The 23,618-nt window shown below is 39.1% G+C and overlaps 1 protein-coding gene across 3 annotated transcripts in view; it reads left to right on the top strand.

Moving 5' to 3' along the window:
- The window catches only part of PTPRN2 (protein tyrosine phosphatase receptor type N2), a 657,265-nt gene that overhangs the window by 623,128 nt on the left and 10,519 nt on the right, over nucleotides 1–23,618 (top strand). For all 3 annotated transcript variants that reach the window (XM_051609993.1, XM_051609992.1, XM_051609994.1), the window contains 2 exons: nucleotides 5,868–5,921; nucleotides 7,894–7,958. In XM_051609993.1, the coding sequence (XP_051465953.1) occupies nucleotides 5,868–5,921; nucleotides 7,894–7,958 (119 nt within the window). The remainder of the gene's footprint in view (nucleotides 1–5,867; nucleotides 5,922–7,893; nucleotides 7,959–23,618) is intronic.

The following is a 23,618-nucleotide window of genomic DNA, read 5'->3' as shown; positions in this document are numbered from 1 at the left end:
GTGCTCAGTGCATGGTGTGTAGGTGTTAGTCTGCAGCAGCTAATCCACAGCGATGCGCTCCCGGCTAATGAAAAGAATCTCCGGGAGGTTTGGGGAGTTGGTTCTCAATCCGCAAGCGGCCCATGTGGGATCACATGTTTTCTTCCCTGTATTGCAATATTATCTACAAGCCCCCAAAGTGATTACAAGGGGCTCAGTGCTCAAAAGGTCCAAACTTGTTTTTTTTTTTTTCAATAAGTGCTGGGAGCTCTGACTGGCGCCATTCGGAGTTGTGCATCAGCACCTGAGAGGAGAAGCTGGAGTATATCCAACGGGAGCTGGATGCCCAGTTGTCTGTTGGCAAAATTTTACCCTTAAAAATTTAGAACTAAATTGCATCCTTCAGTATCAGTATTCTTGGATGTACTGCGAGGCTGTTTAGTGCAGAGAGTCATCTCACAGGGTGCAGATCAGGTAAAGGAGGACAGCTGCACCAAGTGACTAGGAGCTAGGACCAGGTATGAGTATAAGGATATACTTCAGTCCCAATGCAAAGAAATATTGGAAGAAGGAAGCATGGTGTAGGATGGAGCTGAAATTGTAATTTAATTTTCAAGATTTGCTGCACTGGATTTAAACTTCAGTGGGATTCCTTGGTTTGTGGTACTGAGGAAGTTGCCTATGGTGAATATCTGTAGTGAAAATTCTGAGTTGGTTCCATTAAGCCACATGAGGCTGCAGCACAGGGCTAGCACAAAGTCTGATTGTGCTCAGTTTGAAGTCAGAGGGAAGCCTGCTAGCAATTCTAACTAGACTATGAATGAGCCTGTACAGCCAGGGCACCTGAAGTTTGGAGTACTTTGACTTGCTTCAGAATTGAGGCGCCTGCATGAGTTGCAGGGTTAGGTCTGCAGTAAGTCACAGTTCAAATCACCAAGAAAGCAGAACTGCTTAGGGTGACCTCGTGTAAGGGTTAAATGCTGAAGAAGTGTTGTGCAGTACTTTGAAAAAGAGAAATTGTCATTAGATGAGAAAAGCAGTGGAGCTGCTATTCTTTGTATTTAAAGCCAGTCTAGGAATGAACCTGTTAAGATTTAATTGAATTCTGAGTGTTCATTTAATAAGTATTCACAGTCCAGGGTGGGGTACTGTAATCATTTGCTACGTGCAGATTTTGTACAATGAACTCATAATACTGAATGCATCGTAAAATTCCTCCTGAAAAGGAATTTTGGCATGCACAACAGCTGGTCTATGAATCTCAGTTTTCTTGGTCATCTGATGTTGCTGGTTTTTTAATGGCAAAAAACTAATGCACTACAGATAAAATAATGTGTTTGGAATTCATTTATACAATACATGCTTTGTACCTGAAGCTTCCTATTTAAAGTAAAAACTCTGCTGGATTATGACAGCTGAGTCATAAAGCCCCCAGAATAAACATCTGACAGCACTACCGTACTTGTAGTAGGGTAGTGCTAGGAAGGGGCTGCTCTCATTTCTTTTAACCTATTTGTTTTTATGTGCATTCAGTGTGTTTGTATATATATATGGATATGTGTGTATATTTATATATTCACATACATATATGAAATTAAGCATATACATAACCAACCCTCTATTTTTTATAATTCATCACCAAGAAAAATTGGATTCCCAAAATTACCTTGCCCAGAGTCTGTGGAAATGTAGACCTTAAAATTTTTATTCGAGTAAATTTTGCAAGTCTCTTTGAAAACTGAAAGCTTACATTTTTCTTACTGTATATCAGACAGTGTTTTAGATGATTTTGCATTTAGCAGATACATTAAACCTTGCGGAATAATCTATCATACTTTCATAATGTAGGTATAAAATGCCAAAAAGATATTATCCTTTATATTTTAAAAATCTGTGCAAAAGACAGTCCCTGAGAGGTGAGGCTACTACAGAAACCACTGGTCAGTTTTAAATGCTTCTGGAGTCCTAATTTCATTTTGAACAATAGACCAATCATTATTGCTCTGGACTAGCTTGTTAGTCATGCACTGATATGTGTAATTAAATATTTCTTGAGCCCAGAGGGAGCACATTTACACTTTAAAGAGGGACTGCTAAGCTAAAAGATAATTAGCATCACATGTGAGGGCTTTGCTTAAAATATATATCTATTATGCTATCACTTCTCGCTGTGTGCAATGGCATTTACTAACACTGCTCACTTTAAAAATGGACAAATTCTTATTTTGCCAGCTAATTAGCGGTTGCCAGTGTCATTTTTGTGATGTTGCAGCTAGTAATATGAGCCCAGTTGCATAGTCACAAAAGTGATCATTGGAAACTGTGACTCTGCTGCAGGGACAATGTGGGAAACCCCTTTTCTGAGCCTCTAACGACCTCTGACCTTTGCTTGCTGATGGTTTGCATGATGATTTCTTTTTCACTCAATGAGCCAAGGGTTGGTTTGTATTACTAATCATTCTTTCTAAGTTAATTCTTCCTGTATATGTATATATATAAAATATATATTTTCTTCAACATTCAAGAACTTTGCTTACTGATGAATTTTCAGCTCACTCTCATTAGCCAGAACTAAGAACGAAATGAGATGTTGCTGCACTTCTAAATATTTTCATAAACTATATATAGACAAAGCTATGAACTAGTTGGATTGAAACTCTTTGCTTTAATGTGTTTTCCGAAATGTGTCATAATGAAAATGTTTGAAACGCCTTCAATAAAACTGAGAAACATGAGGTGTCTTTCCCTAACACGTGTCTCTGGCTGTCTGATTTACTGAGGGGTCTGATCTACCGATAGGTTTAGATCAAGTTTGCCATTGAAATTATATTAGGACTTTGGTAGATGGCCAGTCACAACATGCAGATATCCTTAGTGGTGCCATACAAGGAACAAAAGAACCACACAGGCCTCTGTAGTTATTAGCTTTTATTTAATACTTTAAATGCAGAAATGACACTTTACTAATGTGCATGATGGAGGATGGGGGGAGGATGAGCAGCTGCACGTAGTGGAATGCAAACTGACTATCAGATGTTATTACAGACATTGCAAATAGAATTTATTGTACAATATAAAAAAAATAAATACCAGGCTTTGTATTGTATAGGAGGAGTTGATCCTCAGATATGGCCATCAAGAATTGAATCACAGAATCACAGAATCCTAGGGGTTGGAAGGGACCTCAAAAGATCATCTAGTCCAACCCCCCTGCCAGAGCAGGATCACCCAGAGCACATCACACAGGAACGTGTCCAGGCGGGTTTTGAATGTCTCCAGTGAAGGAGACTCCACAGCCTCTCTGAGCAGCCTGTTCCAGGGCTTTGCCACTCTCACAGTAAAGAAGTGTTTTTCTGTTGGTTATGTGGAATCTCCTATGCTCCAGTTTGCACCCATTGCCCCTTGTCCTATCACTAGACACAACTGAAAAAAGCCTGGCTCCATCCTCCTGACACTCGCCCTTAACATATTTGTAAACATTGATGAGGTCACCCCTCAGTCTCCTCTTCTCCAAGCTAAAGAGACCCAGATCCCTCAGCCTTTACTCATAAGGGAGATGTCCCACTCCCCCAGTCATCTTTGTGGCTCTGCACTGGACTCTTTCAAGCAGTTCCCTGTCCTTCTTGAGCTGTGGGGCCCAGAACTGGACACAATATTCCAGATGTGGCCTCAACCAAGGCAGAATAGAGAGGGAGGAGAACCTCCCTTGACCTACTAACCAGACACTTTCTAATGCACCCCAGGAAGCCATTGGCCTTCTTGGCCACAAGGGCACATTGCTGGCTCATGGTCATCCTCCTGTCCACCAGGACCCCCAGGTGCCTTTCTCCTACACTGCTCTCCAGCGGCTCAGCCCCCAACCTGTACTGGTACATGGGGTTGTTCTTCCCCAGATGCAAGACTCTACACTTGCCCTTGTTGAATTTCAAGTTTCTCCCTGCCCAACTCTCCAGCCTGTCCAGGTCACACTGGATGGCAGCACAGCCTCCTGGTGTGTCAGCCACTCCTCCCAGTTTAGTGCTGAGGGCACACTCTGTTCCCTCATCCAGGTCTTTGATGAAAACATTGAACAGCACTGGTCCCGGTACCAACCCCTGAGGGACTCCACTAGTCACAGACCTCCAACTAGATTCTTTCCCATTGACCACAACTCTCTGACTTCTTCCTTTCAACCAGTTCACTAGATTCATTCATGTGTAACTCTGCTGCAGCTTAAGTCACTGAAGTTTTGCTTGGTAGTGCCTGCATATACATGCATTTATGGGCCTATAAATGGTCCATTTAACTTCTAATGTCACGTGCTTCTCAATGACTTACCACTTATATCATGAATGTTGTTTTACTGCATTACTTACATCCAAGGAATATAAATAGAGACAGAATGTCACTGCAAATATGATTTACATCCCTAAGCAAAAGAGTAAGAATTGTGAAAAATTTCTGATTTTTTAAGTTTAAAGAGAATCATTGTAAGAACTTAATATAATTCTTGAATTTGGTTAGAATTTTAAATAATATAAAGCAGAATATGAAAACACAGTTTCATGAGACATCACCAAGATCTCCACAGCCTGTCTGCGTTGAGTACCAGGTACCCTGACTCCCTGTCAGATTTAGAAGTTTAGGCATCTCCAGGCTATCCTGTAAGCAATGTTTAAAGATATATGCATGTTTTCACAGCACAGATGTTAGTGAATAGATGAACAGCCAAGAATTAAATGATTCAGTAGGTTAGCTCTGCTTTAAAATTCATAATAACATCATACCCCAGTTGCCAAATTTCAGCAGCTGACTTCAGTGTAGCAGTCAGCATCCTGTGTAACACTTGGGCTGAGCTGGGGACTGTCAGAGCACCTGGGCAACCTTTGGAGGCTGTGCTGTGAAATGGTTTAGTATGAGACCTTCTAGCTCCAGTAAACTCAAACATCTCTTAAACGAAACTGAACGAAAGGTTTTGATTTCTTGAAGAAACACTTTCCTATTTTAGCCTTTATGCAGCTTGCTTTGTTAACATATGTGTGCATATTTTATGGGGTTTTGGGGGCCTGTAACACATGTGACATGCAAAAAATATCCTATAGCAGAAGAGAGGGTTTGGAATTTTGATTTTGTAAGGCAATTTGAATAGATTGAAGCCAATGTTGTGGGTTCTGTTCTTAGACTGAGTATCTTGCTTTGCTTCAGCACTAGTTAAATCCTTTGTTGAGTTTACACCTCAGCACACCTGTTCTATAGCTGTACTTCTATTGTTTGACTTCAGATATATTCTCTTGCCTCTGAGAATGTTTAGCCAGGAAGCTGTGGAAGAAAATAATGTGTAAATATTAAATATATAAGACTTCTGCACTAGAACAAAAGCCGTAAAGCTTATTAATGGTTTCAGTGTTTTTCACCACCATAGATACACATTTTAGAATTTTGTGAGAAGCTTTTCTGGATATTTGGTATTTGCCTTCCTGGGGAGAACTGATTTTTTTCCAGTCAGCACAAGTTGTACAAAGTATTTTTCATTTTGGATTCAGTTTGATGCTCCTCAATATTTCTTTGAGCAAGCTCATGAACTCAAAGTTGGCTTTAAAAATAAAGCATCTCAAGGTAGTTTTAGTTTTGGAGCTAAGTTATGAAACTTTTGAGAAAAGAGATTTTTTTATTTTTTTTTTTGCTAACAGCAATAATGGAATGTTGTCTGGGATTTCTACAGCACCAAAGCAGAAGCAAACCTTAAACAAGATTATGTATGTAATAACTGCTTGTTATATTAGGACATTATCAACCTGTTTCTTTAAAGACTGCAGTATTTGCATTTTCTTATTGCTTATTTTTGACAGTTGGCTGAAGAAACAGTATGTAATATGCTTAATTAATTTTTTGTGTCTGTTTTATTTCAGAAAAGTAAACAAGTGCTACAGGGGTCGCTCTTGTCCGGTAGTTGTTCATTGCAGGCAAGTACAATTTCTAAAATAGCTTTAGAAAGATTTGTATGTATAAGAATTTAATATAGATATAAAGAAAACGGGCAAATTAAAGATTTAGATGAATTATTAAAAAGATAGTGAGTTAGGCCAAAGGTATTATATATCATTCATCTGATTTTTTAATTCTGATTAATGCTTAAGATCTGTTTTCATAATAAAATTATCCTTCCCTGTGTTTTTGTTGCTGCCATGCCATGACTTTACGATGTATGGCCTCCCTTTCAAATACAAGTAGCAATTAAATTTCATAGATCTCCTTGAAAAGGATAGTGGTTCCTTGCATTCATTCCCAATTTAGTCTTATTTTATTTAGACTCAATTATGTTCTATTTCTTCTTCGCTTGCTTTTAGTGATCATGGTAAGAAGAGGGCAATGTCAGGGAGTGGAAAACTACTCAGAGACTGAGTAATCCTTTAAAGTCAGATTACCTTTAGGCCTGACAGTCTGAACACAGCACACGAACACTGTTGGGCAGGTCAATGGAAGACTTAACCATAATGAAGTTAATGTTTGGTTTTGCCATTGGAGATTCCGAGTTGTAAGGAGAATATTGCACTTATTTATTGAAGTTATTCATGTAGATGAGGAAGATAGAAAACCAGCCCTGTGAAGAGGCAGGTTGTTTGACATGTGGCACTCCCATGTTTGACATGTGGAATTGCCTTCAGGAAGCCCAAAAAAAGAAACATTGGATGCAGAATGAAAAGCCTTCAAGTTTCTTGCTCTTTCCTTACTGTGATGGATGCAAATGTCTACCATCCACTCAGTAGGTTTTGTTTTATTAGGCCTGGTCGCTGCCTTGTGTCTCATTATTCAACTTAACTAATAAGATTGTGTCTTTGTTCCCTTCATAGGAATAGAAAGAAAAAAAATACCTCCTTTTTTCTAAGCAGTGATCTAGTTACTACAAGAAAAAAACTCTGTCTTCACAGACTTAACAAAAATAAAGTTTCACAGTCTGCCTATAAACTGAATGTAGTAACGTGCTTCACACTGTTCTATTATTTTTTCTTTCATTAATTCTTGCACACAAATTGAGCTATCGATAAAAATAATGGTTTAATTAATAGAAGTATATACGAGTCTAACTGGTCACACATGCACCTTTGTAAAAATTTTGGGGAGGGAAAGACAAAAAGCTTTTACTTAAAGTCTTAATTATATTTGCTAACAGCAGCTCTAAAAGAGCATCACACTGGCAATTACACGTTGCTCTCTGAAAGGGACATAAGCTGCATTCAGATTAGGGAGCTTTCACCATCCAAAGGCTTGGTCTCACATCTCTGAGGAAGGGCTGATGATACACACAAGTTAAAGCTGCTTCTTAGGAATTACATGGTACTATTTTTTTCTGATGGTTGCAGCTAAGGAAGAAGTAGGAAAGGTAAAAAGAAAAAACTAATCACTTGTGATGTATAGTGAAGAAAGATTGCAGTCCCTCAGTATTCAAATATTTGATTCTTGTGCAGGTCCCTGTGTGCATTCCCTCTGACCACTGTGTTTCAATGCAATCTGCAAGATCTGGGGACTCTTCTGGATAATGTTATGCTCTAGTTTATTCCATGGTTCTTGGTTTCATATACAAGTGACTACAAAATAATTTGATATACACTTTTTGAACAGAAATAGTATCCTGTTTTAGGATTACTGCTTTTTCCACTATTGTTCAAAACACTTTCATTGCATAAACACAGGTTGGCTTAAAAAATCAAAACAAAGCCCTGTTAGCCTTGCTGGCTAATAGTTAATCTTCTACAAACAGCTTGTGTTAATTCAGAGCAAGTTTTCTCTCCCCTTCTCAGTACCCTGCTTTTGCCCCTCATTCTGTCTTCTCCCCCCAGCATGTAACAGTATAATATTAAGGGCAGGTAGCTTCATGTCGAGTGTAGATGCGCATTGATAGGCTTTATTTTTTTCTTTTTCCCTTTCTGTTGGCAGTGATGGTGCAGGACGAAGTGGAACCTACATTCTAATTGACATGGTTCTCAATAAAATGGCCAAAGGTGAGAATCAAAAGGCTTGTTACTTCCTCATTGCTGAAGGATGTGTTGTGTTGCCATGACAATGCACAGAGCAGTATTCACAGAAAATGTGAGAATAAATTAGACGCAAATCCTACTCTTTCCTGAACATTCTTAAGTTTTATTTTCATAGTGATTTAAAACAACAAACTCAAATGCAAATGCTTTGTGAATGAGCAGGTGGTTTTGTGCTCCTAAGAAGTATTTGAATTTTTAAATTTATCATTTAAAATAGTTAGTAGAGTTTTTAGAAGCAGCTACCTTAGGGCTGTACAATCCTTATTTAGTGGTTACCTGAGTTAGGTACTGGGATGCTTCATGACCGTTTGCCCAGTCCTCTGTCACCTACTCAGCCACAGTGGTCAAACACAATTACTTTTCTTTTTGTAACTGACCATTGACACCAAAGCACCTAAAACAGCTGGTACCTCATGTGCTGCACAAATTTCTCTCTTAGGAGGAAAGCGACGGTAGTGAACAGGTCTGAAGATTAAAATAAGGTCTGAAAATTAACCAGCTAATGGTGTTTCCAGCTCTGCCACTGTTTGATACTGAACAATTTATTTGACTTTTCTGTTCCTTAGTTTCCTCATCTGTGATTTGCAGCTTTATGAAGTGAGAACACCTGTCAAAATAAATATATACTGTTGTTTATTTAAAATGAAGTCTATAAATTGTGTAGACATTTGGATCATTCCTGTTACTTTTTATTGATTGGTAAATTGTTCATGGTGGGAAGTACGTGAGATACCCTGAAATAACCCTTTTATGTTAGAACAAAACCAAATGGTTAATGCTGATACAGTCTTCAAAAGGAGGGAGGGTGAAGTGGGCATGTAAACCTGACCATATGTTAAAAAGACATAATGTATATTGTATCCCTTCCTCATCCCTTTGGCCATGTGTGTATCACAGTTTCTTAGAAATGCATTTAAAGAGGAAGAGAAATCTTGTGAGGTTGAAAAATAAGCCAAAAATAATTATTTGCCTTTCTTAAACTGAGTACTTAAACTACCTTAATCTGGCATTAAGCACATGTGTATTTAACAAAAAGGGATTAATAGTAAAAACATACATTAATTTATACACAGAAACACTAATTAGTTCTTTGAGTTCTAATAGCTTTAAAGTTGTTTAAAATCTTCTAACATAGACATATTTTTGTATGTGATATAAAAATACACTCCATGTTTTGTAGTCATCTATTGCATCCTGTGTGTCCCAGTCCTGTGGGACATCCTGGCATCCTGTCCCTGTAGAAAAAAGAGTTTAGCATTTTTTCCTCTGTATTCTGACTGTTAACGTGTCTCATCAAACATGACTTCATTTTCTGCCCACAAGCATCCTGTGGAACTTGCTGCTGATGTTAAAATAAGTTGTGAGTTTGCCTTCTTCTTAGCATTGTACTGAAAATAATTTTTCCAGTGGGATTAGTTTTTCATGCTCCTTGGAAAATAGGTTTTCACTCCATGAAGGAATAGGGAAATATTTCCAATGTTTGCTACGTGCCACATGACAACTTAGTCTTTAAAAATAGAAGCAATGACACGTTGTAAAATTAATGTAGACCTTTTTTAGGTATTTCTTCAGTTGATTTCAGTCATCACCAATGAGAAGCCACAAGGAAAACTAGATTTAAAGTATACACAATTTACTCGCATGAAGAAGTAAATGAGAAGTATTTTCTAGCTTGGGGCTTTCAGCCACTTAAGGGAAGTTTGACTTTGTTGTAAAAGCACTGAAGAATGCCATTTATTGACTCCATTGTACCATGTAATGTCAAATTCCATTTTAAGTGTGGGCTTAGCACTTCACAATACCAGACAAGTCATGTGAAACTGGCCAGAGAAAGGCGTCACAGGGCTTTTTGGAGATCGGTCACCCCCATTTTGTTCTTGACCTGCTCCCCTCTGTCCATGGGGGTGTGCGACGTGAAATCCCCTGACCTGGTGCTTTGGCTGGGGTTTAAATGAAAGATCAAAGGGCAGAGCGGGCATCTCAGCCCTGCTGAGGTGGGCCTTTCCCAGGCTGTCACACTGTGCGGCCGCCAAAGGTTTTGTTCGGGCGGGAACCGAGGCCCAGCCTGTGCGGCCGGGGCCCTCTTTGTCTGGCCTGAGAAGCTGGAGGCCCAGGTTGAGGATCCAATGTTCATCAAATGATCAAAGGCCTGAAGCCCTGGACATGAAATCTTTCTTTCCATTTCCTTTTCTTAGAGAATGAATTGCACTAGTGGCAAAGAATGCCCTTTCCAAAGCTTTTATGTGGAGTGCGAGGGCTAACTTCAGAGTCCTTCAGCGCTAAACATAAAAATGTAAGTGCACTTTCAATCTGGGCCCAGCTGCAAGGCCAGCATCTCGTAACATTTCTTTCAAAAAGGCTTTTAAGGATTAAGGCCTTCAGCCTTTAAAAAAAAAAAAAAAAAAAAAAGGCAAAAAACCCCAAAAAAAACCAACAACAACAACAAAAAAAACCCACCAAAAAACCAACAAAACAACAAAAAAAACAGACTTCTAAGAATACAGTTTGAATAATTTGAGTTTCTTGTTCCACTGTCTGGTTTGTTAGAAGGTAGACAATAATGCATTTTTTAATCAAAGCAAATAGGGGAGTACTTAGTTTCACCAGTGGGAAAGTAGAAAGCAATTAATAAATGCCTTGGCTCTTTAGTGGGATTTTTAATAGGGTTGGTTGAAAAAAGGAGCTCCTTTTTCATGTAATGATTTACTTCCCTGCATTCTCTTAGACAGTTAACTGTAAATGCCTTTGTCATTTACAACTTCTTCTCCTACTGCTCATTGAATTAGTGCTAATACTTAGTCTATTAAACACTTTGCAAATTCGTATCTTCTACTATCTTGCCTGTTGCCATCCCTTGTATTATTTTAGATGCTGAAAACCACCAGCAAGGGACCTGTTTCTGAGCCTTAAAGCAGGGAAAAAGAAATCAAGCTAGGGAGGGTTTTGTGCTTGGAACCCGCCACATCAGCTTGACAGCCCCAACCCCTTTCAGAAAGCAGGAGTGAAATTTAAAAAAAAAAACAAAGCACCCTCTTCTAATGCATTTGCAAGACTGAAAAGTTGGTGCTGAGGATAGAAATGGCCCCTTGATGTCCTTCAGAGGGTTGAGCTGGCAGGAGGGCATGGGAGAGCTCTCATGGAGCTGGCAGAAGCCCTTGCTCAGCAAACACCTTCCCAGCCAAGCTGCTTTTGGGAGCTGCAGAGCACCAGCCTGCCCCCAGCTCTGCACAGCACCAAGAAGGGTTTCCTGTTGGGTTGGATTTTTTCATGTCCTCTGTGCAGTAAATGTAAAGGCTGCATCTGGGCTTTCACTCTGAACAGTCACATTAAATAATCTTATTGGATACAGAACAGTCAGAGAACAACGGTGTCTATCAGTGCTATCATTCCTGTGTCGTGTCAGCAGAAAGTTTTAAATGCAAGTGTGTCCTTTTCTCTAGTTGTTTCAGTAACCCTGTGCTGCTATATATCATGTAGTTTATTACAGTAATTATTTTTCTGCCTAGATTTATTTGCAGAGTGGTTAGAAGACCCTGAGCCTGTACCCACTGAAGTAACAACAAAAATTAAATGGTGTTGAGTCTGGCCTTACAGTAACATGCTTAAATTATATTTAACGTTATTTAACTAATATACTATTTTTACCTGGGTGTTAAAATTTGAAGACAGTTACCAAGTCACCTCTCATTTCACTGACAGACAGCTTAGGACAAGATTTGGTTTTGAGGGAGAAGTTGAAAAGTACTTTGTTTCAAGTCCATGTTCACTTCCATGATTTATACAAATACAGAAAATTATAATGGATTGCTTTTTTTAGATAACAATGCGTGTTGGATTTTTGACAGAGACTGTTTTTCTAAGGTTGATTTCTGCTGAGGATTTCAACATCCTCGATGTATTTACAAGTTTATCCTTCGTTACTAGGGAAGATAAACTGATTTAGGTTTAGTCTACTTGATATTCCTCCTTCACCCTAAACTCACAGTAAGTCTGAGCTGATCAGTTTTTTTTCTTCTTGTGTGCTCTAGAGAAAGGTTGAGAATTTTCTCATTTCTTGTCTTTCCTGCAGGCTTATTGTAATGACTAAAAGTCTGATATATTTCAGGACATTTTTATTGAGTGTTTCTGGCATGGAAAAGAAAAAAATTAAATTATGACTCTTCCCACTTTTATTTTTCTGCACCGAGAGGCTTGGATAGTGTAGATAATAGTCTGATTTTTTAGATATTAATCCGGCCAGCAGCTGCTTGTGGTTTGCTGACAATCCATTTTCTTGTGTTTGAACTAGCTGGAACGAGATGAGTCAAAGGGAAGGCGAATATGAATTTTAAAATCCTTTTAAAGTATTGATTTCTGAATTCTTAAACCCAGCAAAAAGATTTGATTTAGCAAAGCCAAACCAACGGTTTATTCTCTCGCATTCAAAAGCTTGGATTATAATTGATGAGCACACCCACTCTGGCCTGGGCTGGTTGCGGAGGTTATCTCCCCAAGTCCTTTCCTTGCCCCCACTACCCTATTGTCTGAGGGTCTTGTGAGTCAGCTCCTGAGCAGATGCACTTTATACCATGACATTTTAAGGCAAAACAAAAGATTCCTTAATTCGCCTTCTGACTCATCGTGATCAAATGATTTTGGCTAATCTGAACCCTTGCTGAGGTTTTGCTTAGCTGCTGTGTGGATTTATCATAATCAAGTTGTGGGGTTAGCTCCTCTCTGAAAGGATTTTATGAAAGAAAACGCTTGCCCATATTTGTGTTAAAATGGATTCAATCTGCTTATTTTTGAGACTTTATGCAGAGTCTGAGAAAATTCTATTGTTTGGTTGTGCTGATACAAGTCTAGAGCCAGACTCCTTCTGACATGCTCTTGGTGAACAAGGGAATATTTCTTTAGCCCAGAATCCAGCCTCTCCCAGGAAAATAAAACTTAACATACTACCTGTCATCCAGTGGTTGAGAAAATATATAGTGTAGAAGAGAGATTACTCTTCTGTAGTGGTATTTAATGGTAAGGGGGCAAGAAGTGTGAATAGAAAATGTGGTATTCTGGAGAAAACTTACAGCCCTAAAATTCAGGACTTAAAAATGTAATTATTCTCCCATTCTAAGTTTTGAATCAATCACATTGCTGGTCTTTGAGATTTGGGTGAGATAGATTATTATCTCTGGGAAAAAGGAAAACAATGAAGGCTGGTATAGCCAAAAAAATAGGTTTTCTTTGTGCATTGCTGTGCATGAGCCTGCCTCAGTCCTCAGCAGCAATAATGCTAACCGTGTAAATCTGAAAAGTTGCTGTTTCAGTTTCTGAAGGAAGCTCTTAGTGTCCATGTAAACATATCATAAGTTGTAAGGCCAGTTTCTCAAATTAGCTGCATTTATGTATTGTAACTTTTATTTAATGAGTTACCCTGGAAACACAATTAGGCGAATAGTTCTTGTTCTTGCAGCTTTTCCCAGCAGATAATTAATCACAATGAGAACTGGGCCCCCGGCTACATGCAGAAATGTATAGAGAATGTATAGAATGGTTTTTCATGGTCCAGCCCATGATGCTCAGGGAGCTCTCACTATTTACAAAAAGCTCTTTAAAACACTGTTCATTTCATTTGCAAAACACATGTGGATGCATAAAGCTTTAAAGCTTTTTTGACATAATATTGACACTATAGAGTCATTGATTAATAGTTCATGAAATGAAGATTAAAAAGCAGCATGTTCTACAAGCTTTTCTTGTGAAATGATTTTGTGAGTACAGGAAAAGTGCTGGTTGAGATTTCCTAGTGTATGTTGTATACACTGCAGTTTTAGGTGGTTTTCTTTATGGCGTATGGAGACTTCAAACAAAAAGCAAACATTGATGTAATTTCTCTTTTTTTTTTCCCTCTTTTAAAATAGTTTAGTGGTCATGGATTACTCTAAAAGAACCATATTTCTGGAGTTATTTGGTGTTCTGGGGGTTTTACTGGAAAAAAAAGCTAGGACTTGGAAAGTGTGGTAGAAAGCAATCCTAATTATTCAGGGTTTGGGGCAAATGAATTGTGAAGAAAGACTGATCAGACATGGGCTATTCCTTGGGAAAGGGAGGAGGAAGGGAGGTCCCCATAGAGCATCAGAAGACCCTGAAAGGAATGTATTGATGTCAGTAAGCAGCTTGAGATAGTGACTAATTTGAAAACAAGAGGTCATTGACTGAAACTAAGGAGGAGACAAGCAGATAAGGAATTTGGGCAGCATTTTTTCACACAATGGGTAGGTCAGAATATGGAAAAGTGAGAAAGCTGGTCAAAGAAGTAGTGTCATATTGGTTTGAGAAGCAGCTGGGCAAATGTTCAGAAAAGGAGGTTTATATAAGGAATGAAAAAGTTATTTCTTTTTTTGTTTAGCTAAACTCCTGCAGCAGTTCATAGAAGGATTTGAAGAGAAGTGTTTAATTGACCAGATGGTAGTCTTCTGGCTTTAAAGAGCACAATGTATATTACCTAACTAAACTGTAATTATTCCACATTGTCTATAGCTGGACAAGTTTTGTCACTTTTAAGGATAAACTTTTTTAAAAATTAATCTATAAGAGCTGGATCTTGTACTCAGGTCACTCCATGTGCTGTCCTGTGAAAGCATTGCCACCTACATGTGACATAAAATTTAAGTAATATAAAACACAGTTCTTATAATTTAATAGATGAATGTGGGTGAGTTACTTCTGTTACCCTGTAAAGAAAATTCACTTTTTCCAAAGGGGACTCCAGGATTTTTAGGGCCAACTGAGACACATTTTCAGAAATGTCATTTTTGCAATGAGCATCCTTACTTTGTTCAGGTTTGATTCAGCATGTGGAGATGAGCTGCCTTTCAGTTAACTCACTGGCAGTTCCTGGAAGAGGTACTAAAAGAAGCAAATTGTGTAGAGCTCTATGGGAGCTGATACTGGGGAACACCTGTAAGCAGGCAGTAGCAGCACATCCACCTTTCTTGCAATCACTGCCCTTTGCATGTGTGTGTGTGTAAGTTGAATTTAGATGTGTGCACTGGTATTTACTAGAGTGACCATAGGTGACTGTGGGGTAACTTACCCCATATGGAATATAAATAATTAATTTCTAATTCTTGCATATTTAGGCATATTTCTCGTATTTTTAAATTCTAGGGAGGTAGGGACATATCTGTATGTAAAAGAGAAACATTTCCTATATGGTGTAGAATGTGACATGACATGTTCTTATGCACAGTGGAAGTGAGAAAGGATTGGGCCTCAAATCAGCAAGTTTGCATTCAGTTACAGTGAGTGTTTCCTGCATATTTTTTCTGCATAGTCAAAGGATATTTGCTTAAAAATTGACATGTCAGTAGTGAATTTCTATCTCTGCAAGACTTCATATCAGTGCAAGCTTAGAAGCATTATTTTCCTGAAGCAGTTTTTAAACCATTAGGCTGCTCCTAGGTGTTCCATCTTTAGTATCACTTTCCTTTGGATTGTGTACTGACAAAGCCATATAACTTACATTTATATAGTAATAATGTGCAGTTCTCAAATATTAATATAAAATGTGTAACAGTAACACATTATGTAGTGTGGACTTTATCTGTGTATGACTGTCACAGTAATTTTCAGTGCTTCACTTTTATTACTTAAAGTAATCCCTCCTCCTTTTATATGCTTGCTTTGCCCATTGGGGTTTTTTTTTTGTACTTGTTTTGTTGTGGGTTGGGTTTTTTTTGTTGTTTAGTTCGGTTTTTTTTAACAAAGGTAGTGACATTTTAATTTGGGTCATTGTGAGGTGTATAGAAGCACTTATATGTTTTTCCTGAAATTACAGACAGTTCACAGATTTAGGTCTACATTTGGTCCATCCCTAGCCACATAGACACATGCACACAGATTTTGTTCATCTCAGAGAGAGAATAAGCTTTTAATGAAAACACCAGCCTGAATACATTTATCTTTTTTGTTATCTTTAAAAGTGTGTCCCTCATGAGGTTTTGCTGATGCTCTTCTCTTTCCATGAAAAGCATCAAATGATCCTCCTGGCCGATAGCAGAACTCCAGCAGCTACAGCACAAGACATCTGGATAACTACAAATGAAAATTGCTTTTATTTTTGTAGTTTGTAGATGCTATTCAGCTCCCTTTTTTAACTGTAATGTTTACAAGTGGTTTTATTTAATGGGCTCTCAGACAATACAAGTTGAAGGAAGAAAAGACTTGTTTCTTTGCAGCAGAGCACTGTACAAACAGCAGTTGCTCTTACAACACGTTTTTCACTTTTATGGCCTTCCCTTCACTGTATTGCAACTGGTTTATCTTTTCATTGTGGTTCCATTTTGCTTTTTCTTTTATAATTTCCACCAAGATTGCCAGCCTGTGGAGTGACTGGGGAGCGGAAGGCAACAGACACAAAACACAGATCCCAAACACTGTTAGATTTGGCTGATTCTAGCACGTGTGAATCTGAAACTGCAAAGCAGAAACTCAGCTCTTTTCAACCCAGGTTGATTTCAGCTAACTTTAGCCATATAAGCATCTAGCATTAAGCATCTCACCTAACCTAGTTGTCTAGGTCTCCTCAGTCATCAATGGAGAATGACATGCACCTCTAGAGAGTAATTCTCAGGCAAATGAATTGCCCATCTGAGCTTCCTCTTTCCCTCTTAGCTGTTGGGAGATGAGATGACTAACTCGGATTCAAACTTTAAGGATGGCTGGTGTAGATGAGATGAGGTTGGGCCTTTGAGACTCAGCTAGTTAGTAAATATTACCGGTACGCCATTAAAACTAATGGTCAGTGAAGAAGTGGTGTTACACTCCCCTCAGTTATGACCCATTCTTCTTTAATCAGATTGAGTTTGCCCCTCATATGGTGTGATTAAATGTTTCACTGCAACATTAGGTACTCGATGGGGCAAACACTTGCTGGAGCAGCTACACAAGCAGTCCTTTAGAAGTTGTCAGTGGGAACCTGGAGGCATCTAAAGCTTTGGAGGCATTGCAAATCTGTAGCATATCTGTGCTACGTCCAGCTGGCATGGGCGTTGAGGAACAGCACAGCTGTGACAGTGTAATAGTCCCTGGGTACATATATACCCTCCTAACTCCCTGGAGAGCCCACTGCTGTTCCTATATACTGTCACAGCCAGCAATATAGGTGGGCCCGTTCGTGTATTAGGCTCCAGGCAGACCTGGCTCTAGTTAGTGTCTGTCCTTCTTAAGGAGGTTTCTGTTCTTGGGTGTCCATTGTCCTTAGCCTAGTTCACTGTTTGCCTCCTTCCTGTGGCAAAGCTGAATGCAGAACAGACCAGAAAATGTTGCACTAAACCCAAGAAAGCAAATTTGTCAGTCCTCACACAAGGAGGGAAGGAGCTGGTGCGCATGAGTTCACTTTGACCATGAAGCATCACTTTTAGGCATGAGTCATGGAGTCATCACCCAAACATAAAAAACACTTGTAGCCTCCCTAAACACAGATGATGCTGTGATGAGACAGCTCATTGTCCTTGCTGATGCTGTATTTTTGCCCTTATTTTACATCTCACGTGTATTTTTTGCTGCTTCATAATATTACAAGTGATTATTCCACAGTGGTCCCAGCTGCCTGCGCATCCTGCGTAGCGCCCAACTCCAAGGCTAAAAAGCTGCAGGTCTTGCATCTTGCAAATACTAATTGGATCTTTTTCAGCTTCTAGCAACAGCAGCAGAAAGAACTGTATTAGGGACTCTTCCTTTGAGATTTTAACAAGGCAGTTTTTAATCTGACCCAACAGGTCCCTTTGCCCTTCAAGGCCTAATTCAAAATCTATACAAGATAATAAATATAAAAAAGATGCATTAAGCAGGTAATAGCTGACTAGAATTAAATCAAACACTTACTGCTGCAAAAAGAAAGGTGCTTGACAGGTCATTTCTGTATTCTCCTTAGTACTCCATTTTTTTCTGTTGGGATAATGTTTATTCCCACACAGATCACCATCATCTCCTGAAGAAGAAATGGTAACAGTGCTAATAATCCCACATTTACAACTGCTTAGCATGACTCCTACATCATATATTCAGCTTTGTGACCACTTTATGATCAAGGGGAACAGAAAGAGGGCTGAGAAAGTTGCAAAGGGCATTTGAAAAAATATCTAGGTCCTCACCTCTCTGTTGTCCAATTCCTTGTAACCATTAATGGATATGTTTTCATAACAACTTATTCGCTAAGAAAAAAGATGGGTTCATGTTCTAAATGATGGTGTGAAAAAAAAGGGTGAATTTCATTATTTAACCAAAATGGTGCAGCAAGTAGGAGTCTCGTTCTGGAAGAGTATTCAAATATATCTAAACATAGCAACCTAAAGACCAAGCCATCTTTTAGGGCTCACAGTAACACATTTATAGCCACTGTGCAGAGCTGTAATCATATCTTTTTGAGGATATATGCTGATAGGTCTGAAAGTTGTTCCTAGCTAGGAAAATTCTTTTTAATTTAATATTTATGAGTGATATGTGCTTCTGGAACATCACAAAGAAAACTCTGCAGTTTGGGTTATTTGAACAGAACCCCCCCATAAATAACTGCTTTGATGAAGTATTTAAGGATCGTTTTATTTTTATAAATACACAGAAAATTCAGAGCATCTAGAATCTAAAATATTCCTTTTAATACAGTCCTTTAATATAGAATTCTATCAGTCCCACAGAATCTTCACTGCACTTTTCATTAGTAATGAATAAAATAGAACTTCTGACTTTACTTTTGGTGCAAGTATGTTCAAGTCTATTACTTAAAAATAGAATCTCAAAACTTGCCTTAATTAAGCCAGTTTTTTCACACATTTATATAACAAATGCTGATTGTTCCTCTAACTAAAAAAAAAAAAATCTCCATGTTTTAAGGTGCACAAGCTCTGTAGTGTGCTGAACCTGAAAACCACTTTTAATGATAAACCTTTTTTTTTTTTTTTTCTTCTCATATATTAAAAAGTGTTACTGCTCTTGACAAACTTTGTCTGTCTTGGTCCTGTACCATCACAGTGACAGCAATGCTGTTACAATGTGGACGGGATTATCCTCCATAGGGTGTTTCTCATGTGTCTTGTGCTTATCAAAATGTGTCCCCCGGCATGTTTTTTGGGGGGAGAGGGAAGATTTCATTATTATAATAATAAAACTAACATTAGGTAACTCGTGGTGATTTAAAATATTGCGAGCTGCTGCTTGTCACCTTGTGGAGCCCATTGCAGCAGAATTTGACTAGCTCATTATTTATTGCAGGGGGAAAAGGGAATTCAACTTTTACCCATGTTTTTATGACATGCTGGATATTCCACTTACACAACTATCTAAGGTCAAACACTTTAACCCCTTGAGATCTGCTAATCAGGAGCACCAGCTGCTAAGTGCCAGCTAGCATCCTGCATTGGTGCCTGGGGAGGAGGGAGGGTTGCAACGGATATGACCCTAAACTTCAGAAACCGCTTCTCTCCTTGGGGGCAAAATATCGTTCAGCTTGCATCTTCTCTTGTTTTCTTTTGGTTTATCCAGTTAATTTTCCTGATGTGGGTCATTGTGCACTCACTGGGAATGCTTCAAGCCTTTAGGAAAATGATAGTTAATTATTGAAGTTAAAATCTGGCTTGCTCTGGTGTGGAAGTGCTTTCAGAGGTATTTACTCAGCTAGCTCACTGAGCTGCCGAGGGCAGAGGGAAGGCTGGTAGTATCTGGCTAACAGTGAATTACTGCAAATCCATGTTCAGGGTTGTTTTTTTTAAAAAAAAAAAAAAACACATTGCACAGTCATTTTTCGCAATAGAGCTGGTACAACATTAGCTCAGTCTAACACTAAGCTAGATTCTTACATTTTTTAAAACAAGTAATGAAATCCATTGTGAAAAAGGAACCTGCCACAAAGACGAACCGAATTTATTCCCTGCAGACTAAAATACATTCAAAAAGTGGAAAGGAAGTTCTTTATTCTTTAAATGCTTCTTCTTTTATGCCCCTCTTTATTTTCCGAACCCAGTAGTGCTTTTAAGTGGACAGATATGTATTGGTGGGGAGGAATTATTGAAAACATTGCCTTTTTGACACATTCTGTGCTCTCTTTTCCAATTGTCAGTGCTCTCCAGCCGTCCATTTTTAATCCTTCCTCTAGATCATTTTTTTTGTATGACAATAAATTGACATCTTCATCTATTACTGGACTTCATAGTTTAGTACCCTGAGCAAAACACTTCCAGTAGTGGGATATCATTGGAATCAGAGGGTCAGGTTCTTCCAGCTTGGACTCTAAACCAGTACATCAAATTTAGTTTGCATGTGGGATTTCCAGATAAGCAATGTTTAAGATACCTTGGCAATGTGTGGCTATTTTGCAGCCACCTCAGTAAAAGCATGATTTGACCCTAATGTCCTTAGATGCAATATCCTTCCCGCCCAATGTCATGTAAAATATGCTGTATTTTTTGTTATCTAAAATGGCTCAAAAGCATAAATAAAGTGTTATGTCATTCTCTTGTACTCTCAGATTAAAGACAGCCTCAGTGTGGCAAAGAAGATGTTGAAATTGTGTCAGATTACAACAAATAATTCCAAAGAGAGTTGAAAGCTCACACTGCAGTTAAACACTGAGCTGCTCTCACCTTTGAAGGCAGGTGGGGTTCAGACCTTCCTTGGTGACTTGAAAATCTCTTCCTTTGTCCATCCTTGTCACCACAGAACTTTCTACAGATTATCTTCACACACATCACTGGAAGTGAGCTGAATTTGCATCACTTCAGCAACCTAGCATAAGTTTAAATAGGAAAAAAAAAAAATAGCCCTCATCACAAAATGAGCTTTAATAGTGGACGAGCAATATATATTTAAAGTCATTTGGTTTAGGCACAATAAGCAAATAGATGCAGAGCATGTAGCAGTGTACATGGGGGAGGAAGAGAGGTTCACTCAAACCAGGCTGGCTTTATTCTACACCATTGATTTAATCCTTTTTCATGTGGATTTTCTTCTTCCAATATATTTTTCTTGTCCATCTTTGCAACATGAAGTTCTGTTGATCAGTCTCTCAAGGCACTTAGGGGGTTTCCAACACCATAATATCAGAGGTATTGAGAAATGGAAAAAAGGAGGTAGCAAACCAATCTCTGTGTCTGCTTCGCCTTGCCTCTAGCCCCCTGGCCTCTAAACAAGAAATGTGCTTTGGGGAAATCATGTTTTGCTCTCCTTTTGCTTTTAATTACCTATGGCTGAGGACATCAGAAGTGCGTGTGGTGATGGGCTCATGGGCTGGAGAATACTGATCAGTAAAAACTGATGTTTCAGGGACTTCTACTGACAAAACGCTTCAAAACAAGCTTCTCATTAAACACACTGGCCCAGTAGGACTGTTCTAATGTTCCAGTGCAAGCATATGCTTTGGTGTTTTGCTAAGTCAGGATTTTATAGTCAGGTGTTGTTCATACTATTAGACATGTCATTCTATTAATGATGATATAAAAGCCAGCATCATGTCAGTAGTAAATGCCTGCAATCTGCACCACAGAAATGGAGGAATTAACTCTTTCAAAGGTAAGTTCAGAAGCCAGTCTGGTATTTAAAGAGAGTTATTTGGTCTTGTCATGAACCTTTTCCCTTTTTGTCCTGAGGCTTAAATATTTTCAAATAAAGACCATCCCTTACTGAAGGGGTGATATACACGTCTGCAGCCACAGGGAAACCCACATGGCACTCCAGCCTGCCAGCTCCAGCAGGAGGATCTCTGGGTTCATCCTTGCAGCACATCTCAGAGGCTGGCTCAGGACTGTGGTTAACCTCATTCATGTCAGTGTCTTAAATTATTCTCACATCTTAATTTCTTGAAAGAGAAAATTGCTCTTATGTTGAGCCAAGTTGCTACTAGGATGTTTTAATTCCTGGTAATCTAATGAAGGCCACAAGTCAGCCTGTAAAGCATATGTGGTACTTGCAGGACTCTGCTTGACTCACAGACATCTGTGGTGGAACAGAAAAATCCCATGTGCATGTGTGAGACTAAACAGTAAAATGAGCTACTGTGTTACACCACTGTGAGGGTTTCCCAAAGAGTGTGACTTTACTGATGCTTTCCAGATGAACTGCCACTGCAAAACCTGCAACAGACTTTAGGTGTAATTACCGTCACTGTTATCAGACTTTACAGCACCTGTGACTGGTCCATTGTAAGGAAGCTTTGTATGGGGGAGTGATATTTTAAAATAAAACTTTGTATTCTTTCAAAGCTCATGCCTGTAAATTCCTATACAATGTGGGACAGTGTCGGGGTGGGGGGGAGAAGAAAAACCCATACAATACCCCAACCCATGGTAATCAGCAAAAATATCTGTCACATACCTAATATAAGTTGTCGCTGTTATGTTTACTGAATTGAGTAATTCGATTTCTGACACAGCCAAAGAACATATTTTGGTCAATATGAAGAATGTATTGCAAATTAATTGCTCTTCTAGAGTTGATGTTATTTTTAAATATCTTCTCATGTCTTTTAAGGAAGACATGAAGGAAACCAAATTAAATCAGCTACTTTTAGTAACTTTTCTGAATTTTCAAAAAGATGGTATTGAGTTGTAAAGCTGAGTTGGGTAAATGAGGAGGTGCGTAGTGTTTGCACTGGCATGAACCTAATTGCAGTTACCCTTACGCCCTTAAATTGCAAGAGCTGTAGAAATAGTGGTAAGCATTGGCCCAATCCTGCAAATCCAGTCCTGGGAACTAAGCAAGTGTATGTTCTGGATGCCTCTATGTGAGCCATTGCAGCAGCAGCCTTTTAGGAGCATGACCTCCAGGCACGGTTTGGCACTGATCCTTGATAAGCCATCTAACGATGAACTTGTATGTACAAGAGGGGAAGGACCTGAAGTCTCGGTGTCCTCCTAAGCTTCAGAAGCTACAGACCCACATCTGCCCTAGGAGAATGCATGGACACCCAGGGCAGAAGGGAATAGGGGAGCAGAGATGGGGCACTTACAGTTGGGCTAGGGTTACCCTTTGCCCATCTGCCTGGTACTTTGGTGCTGTGTGATGCTCCTGTACGATGCAAAAGGGGACAGATGCAGGAGACCCAAATTCTGTTGCTGAACTTCTCAGCTCAAAGGATACTTCTAATCTTGGTTTTCAAACCAGAGGGACCAAAATCCTGGTTTTCTCTTGGCGCTCTCAAAAAGCATGTATCTGGTTAGGCACCTAAGGAAAATGAGGAGGGTGGTCTTGGGGAACTGAGCATCGCCCTGTCCCCTTTGGCTCTCCAGGCCCTGGATTGTTATAAGAAAGATGAGAGGCACAAAGGCTTGCTTTGCTCTCCATAGATCACTTTTGAAAAGGAAGGACCTCCATTTGCAGTGCAGAGGGAGCCAGTCCCCACTGCAGGGAGGCTCCATGAGCCTGTTTTCTGCATTCTGGTGCTGCAGATCTCTACACAGCAGTGGTGTCTAGACACCCAAAGTATGACCTAAAGGAAATGCTGAATAATTGTGTGCTCAAACAGTGATCACACAGCAATATTGTATTGCAGGTCCTGAATTAGGAAGCCACAAACAAGTTTTCTGCCAGTGACAAGAGTTCACCTAAATCTTGTTTTACCAGCATAAATCTTTGTGTGGTTTGGGCCTTAATTCA

The sequence above is a fragment of the Apus apus genome, chromosome 2 (genome assembly GCF_020740795.1).
Source record: "Apus apus isolate bApuApu2 chromosome 2, bApuApu2.pri.cur, whole genome shotgun sequence".
NCBI lineage: Eukaryota > Metazoa > Chordata > Aves > Apodiformes > Apodidae > Apus > Apus apus.
Note: the sequence above shows the minus strand (reverse complement) of the source record. Positions and strands in the feature narration are given on the sequence as shown.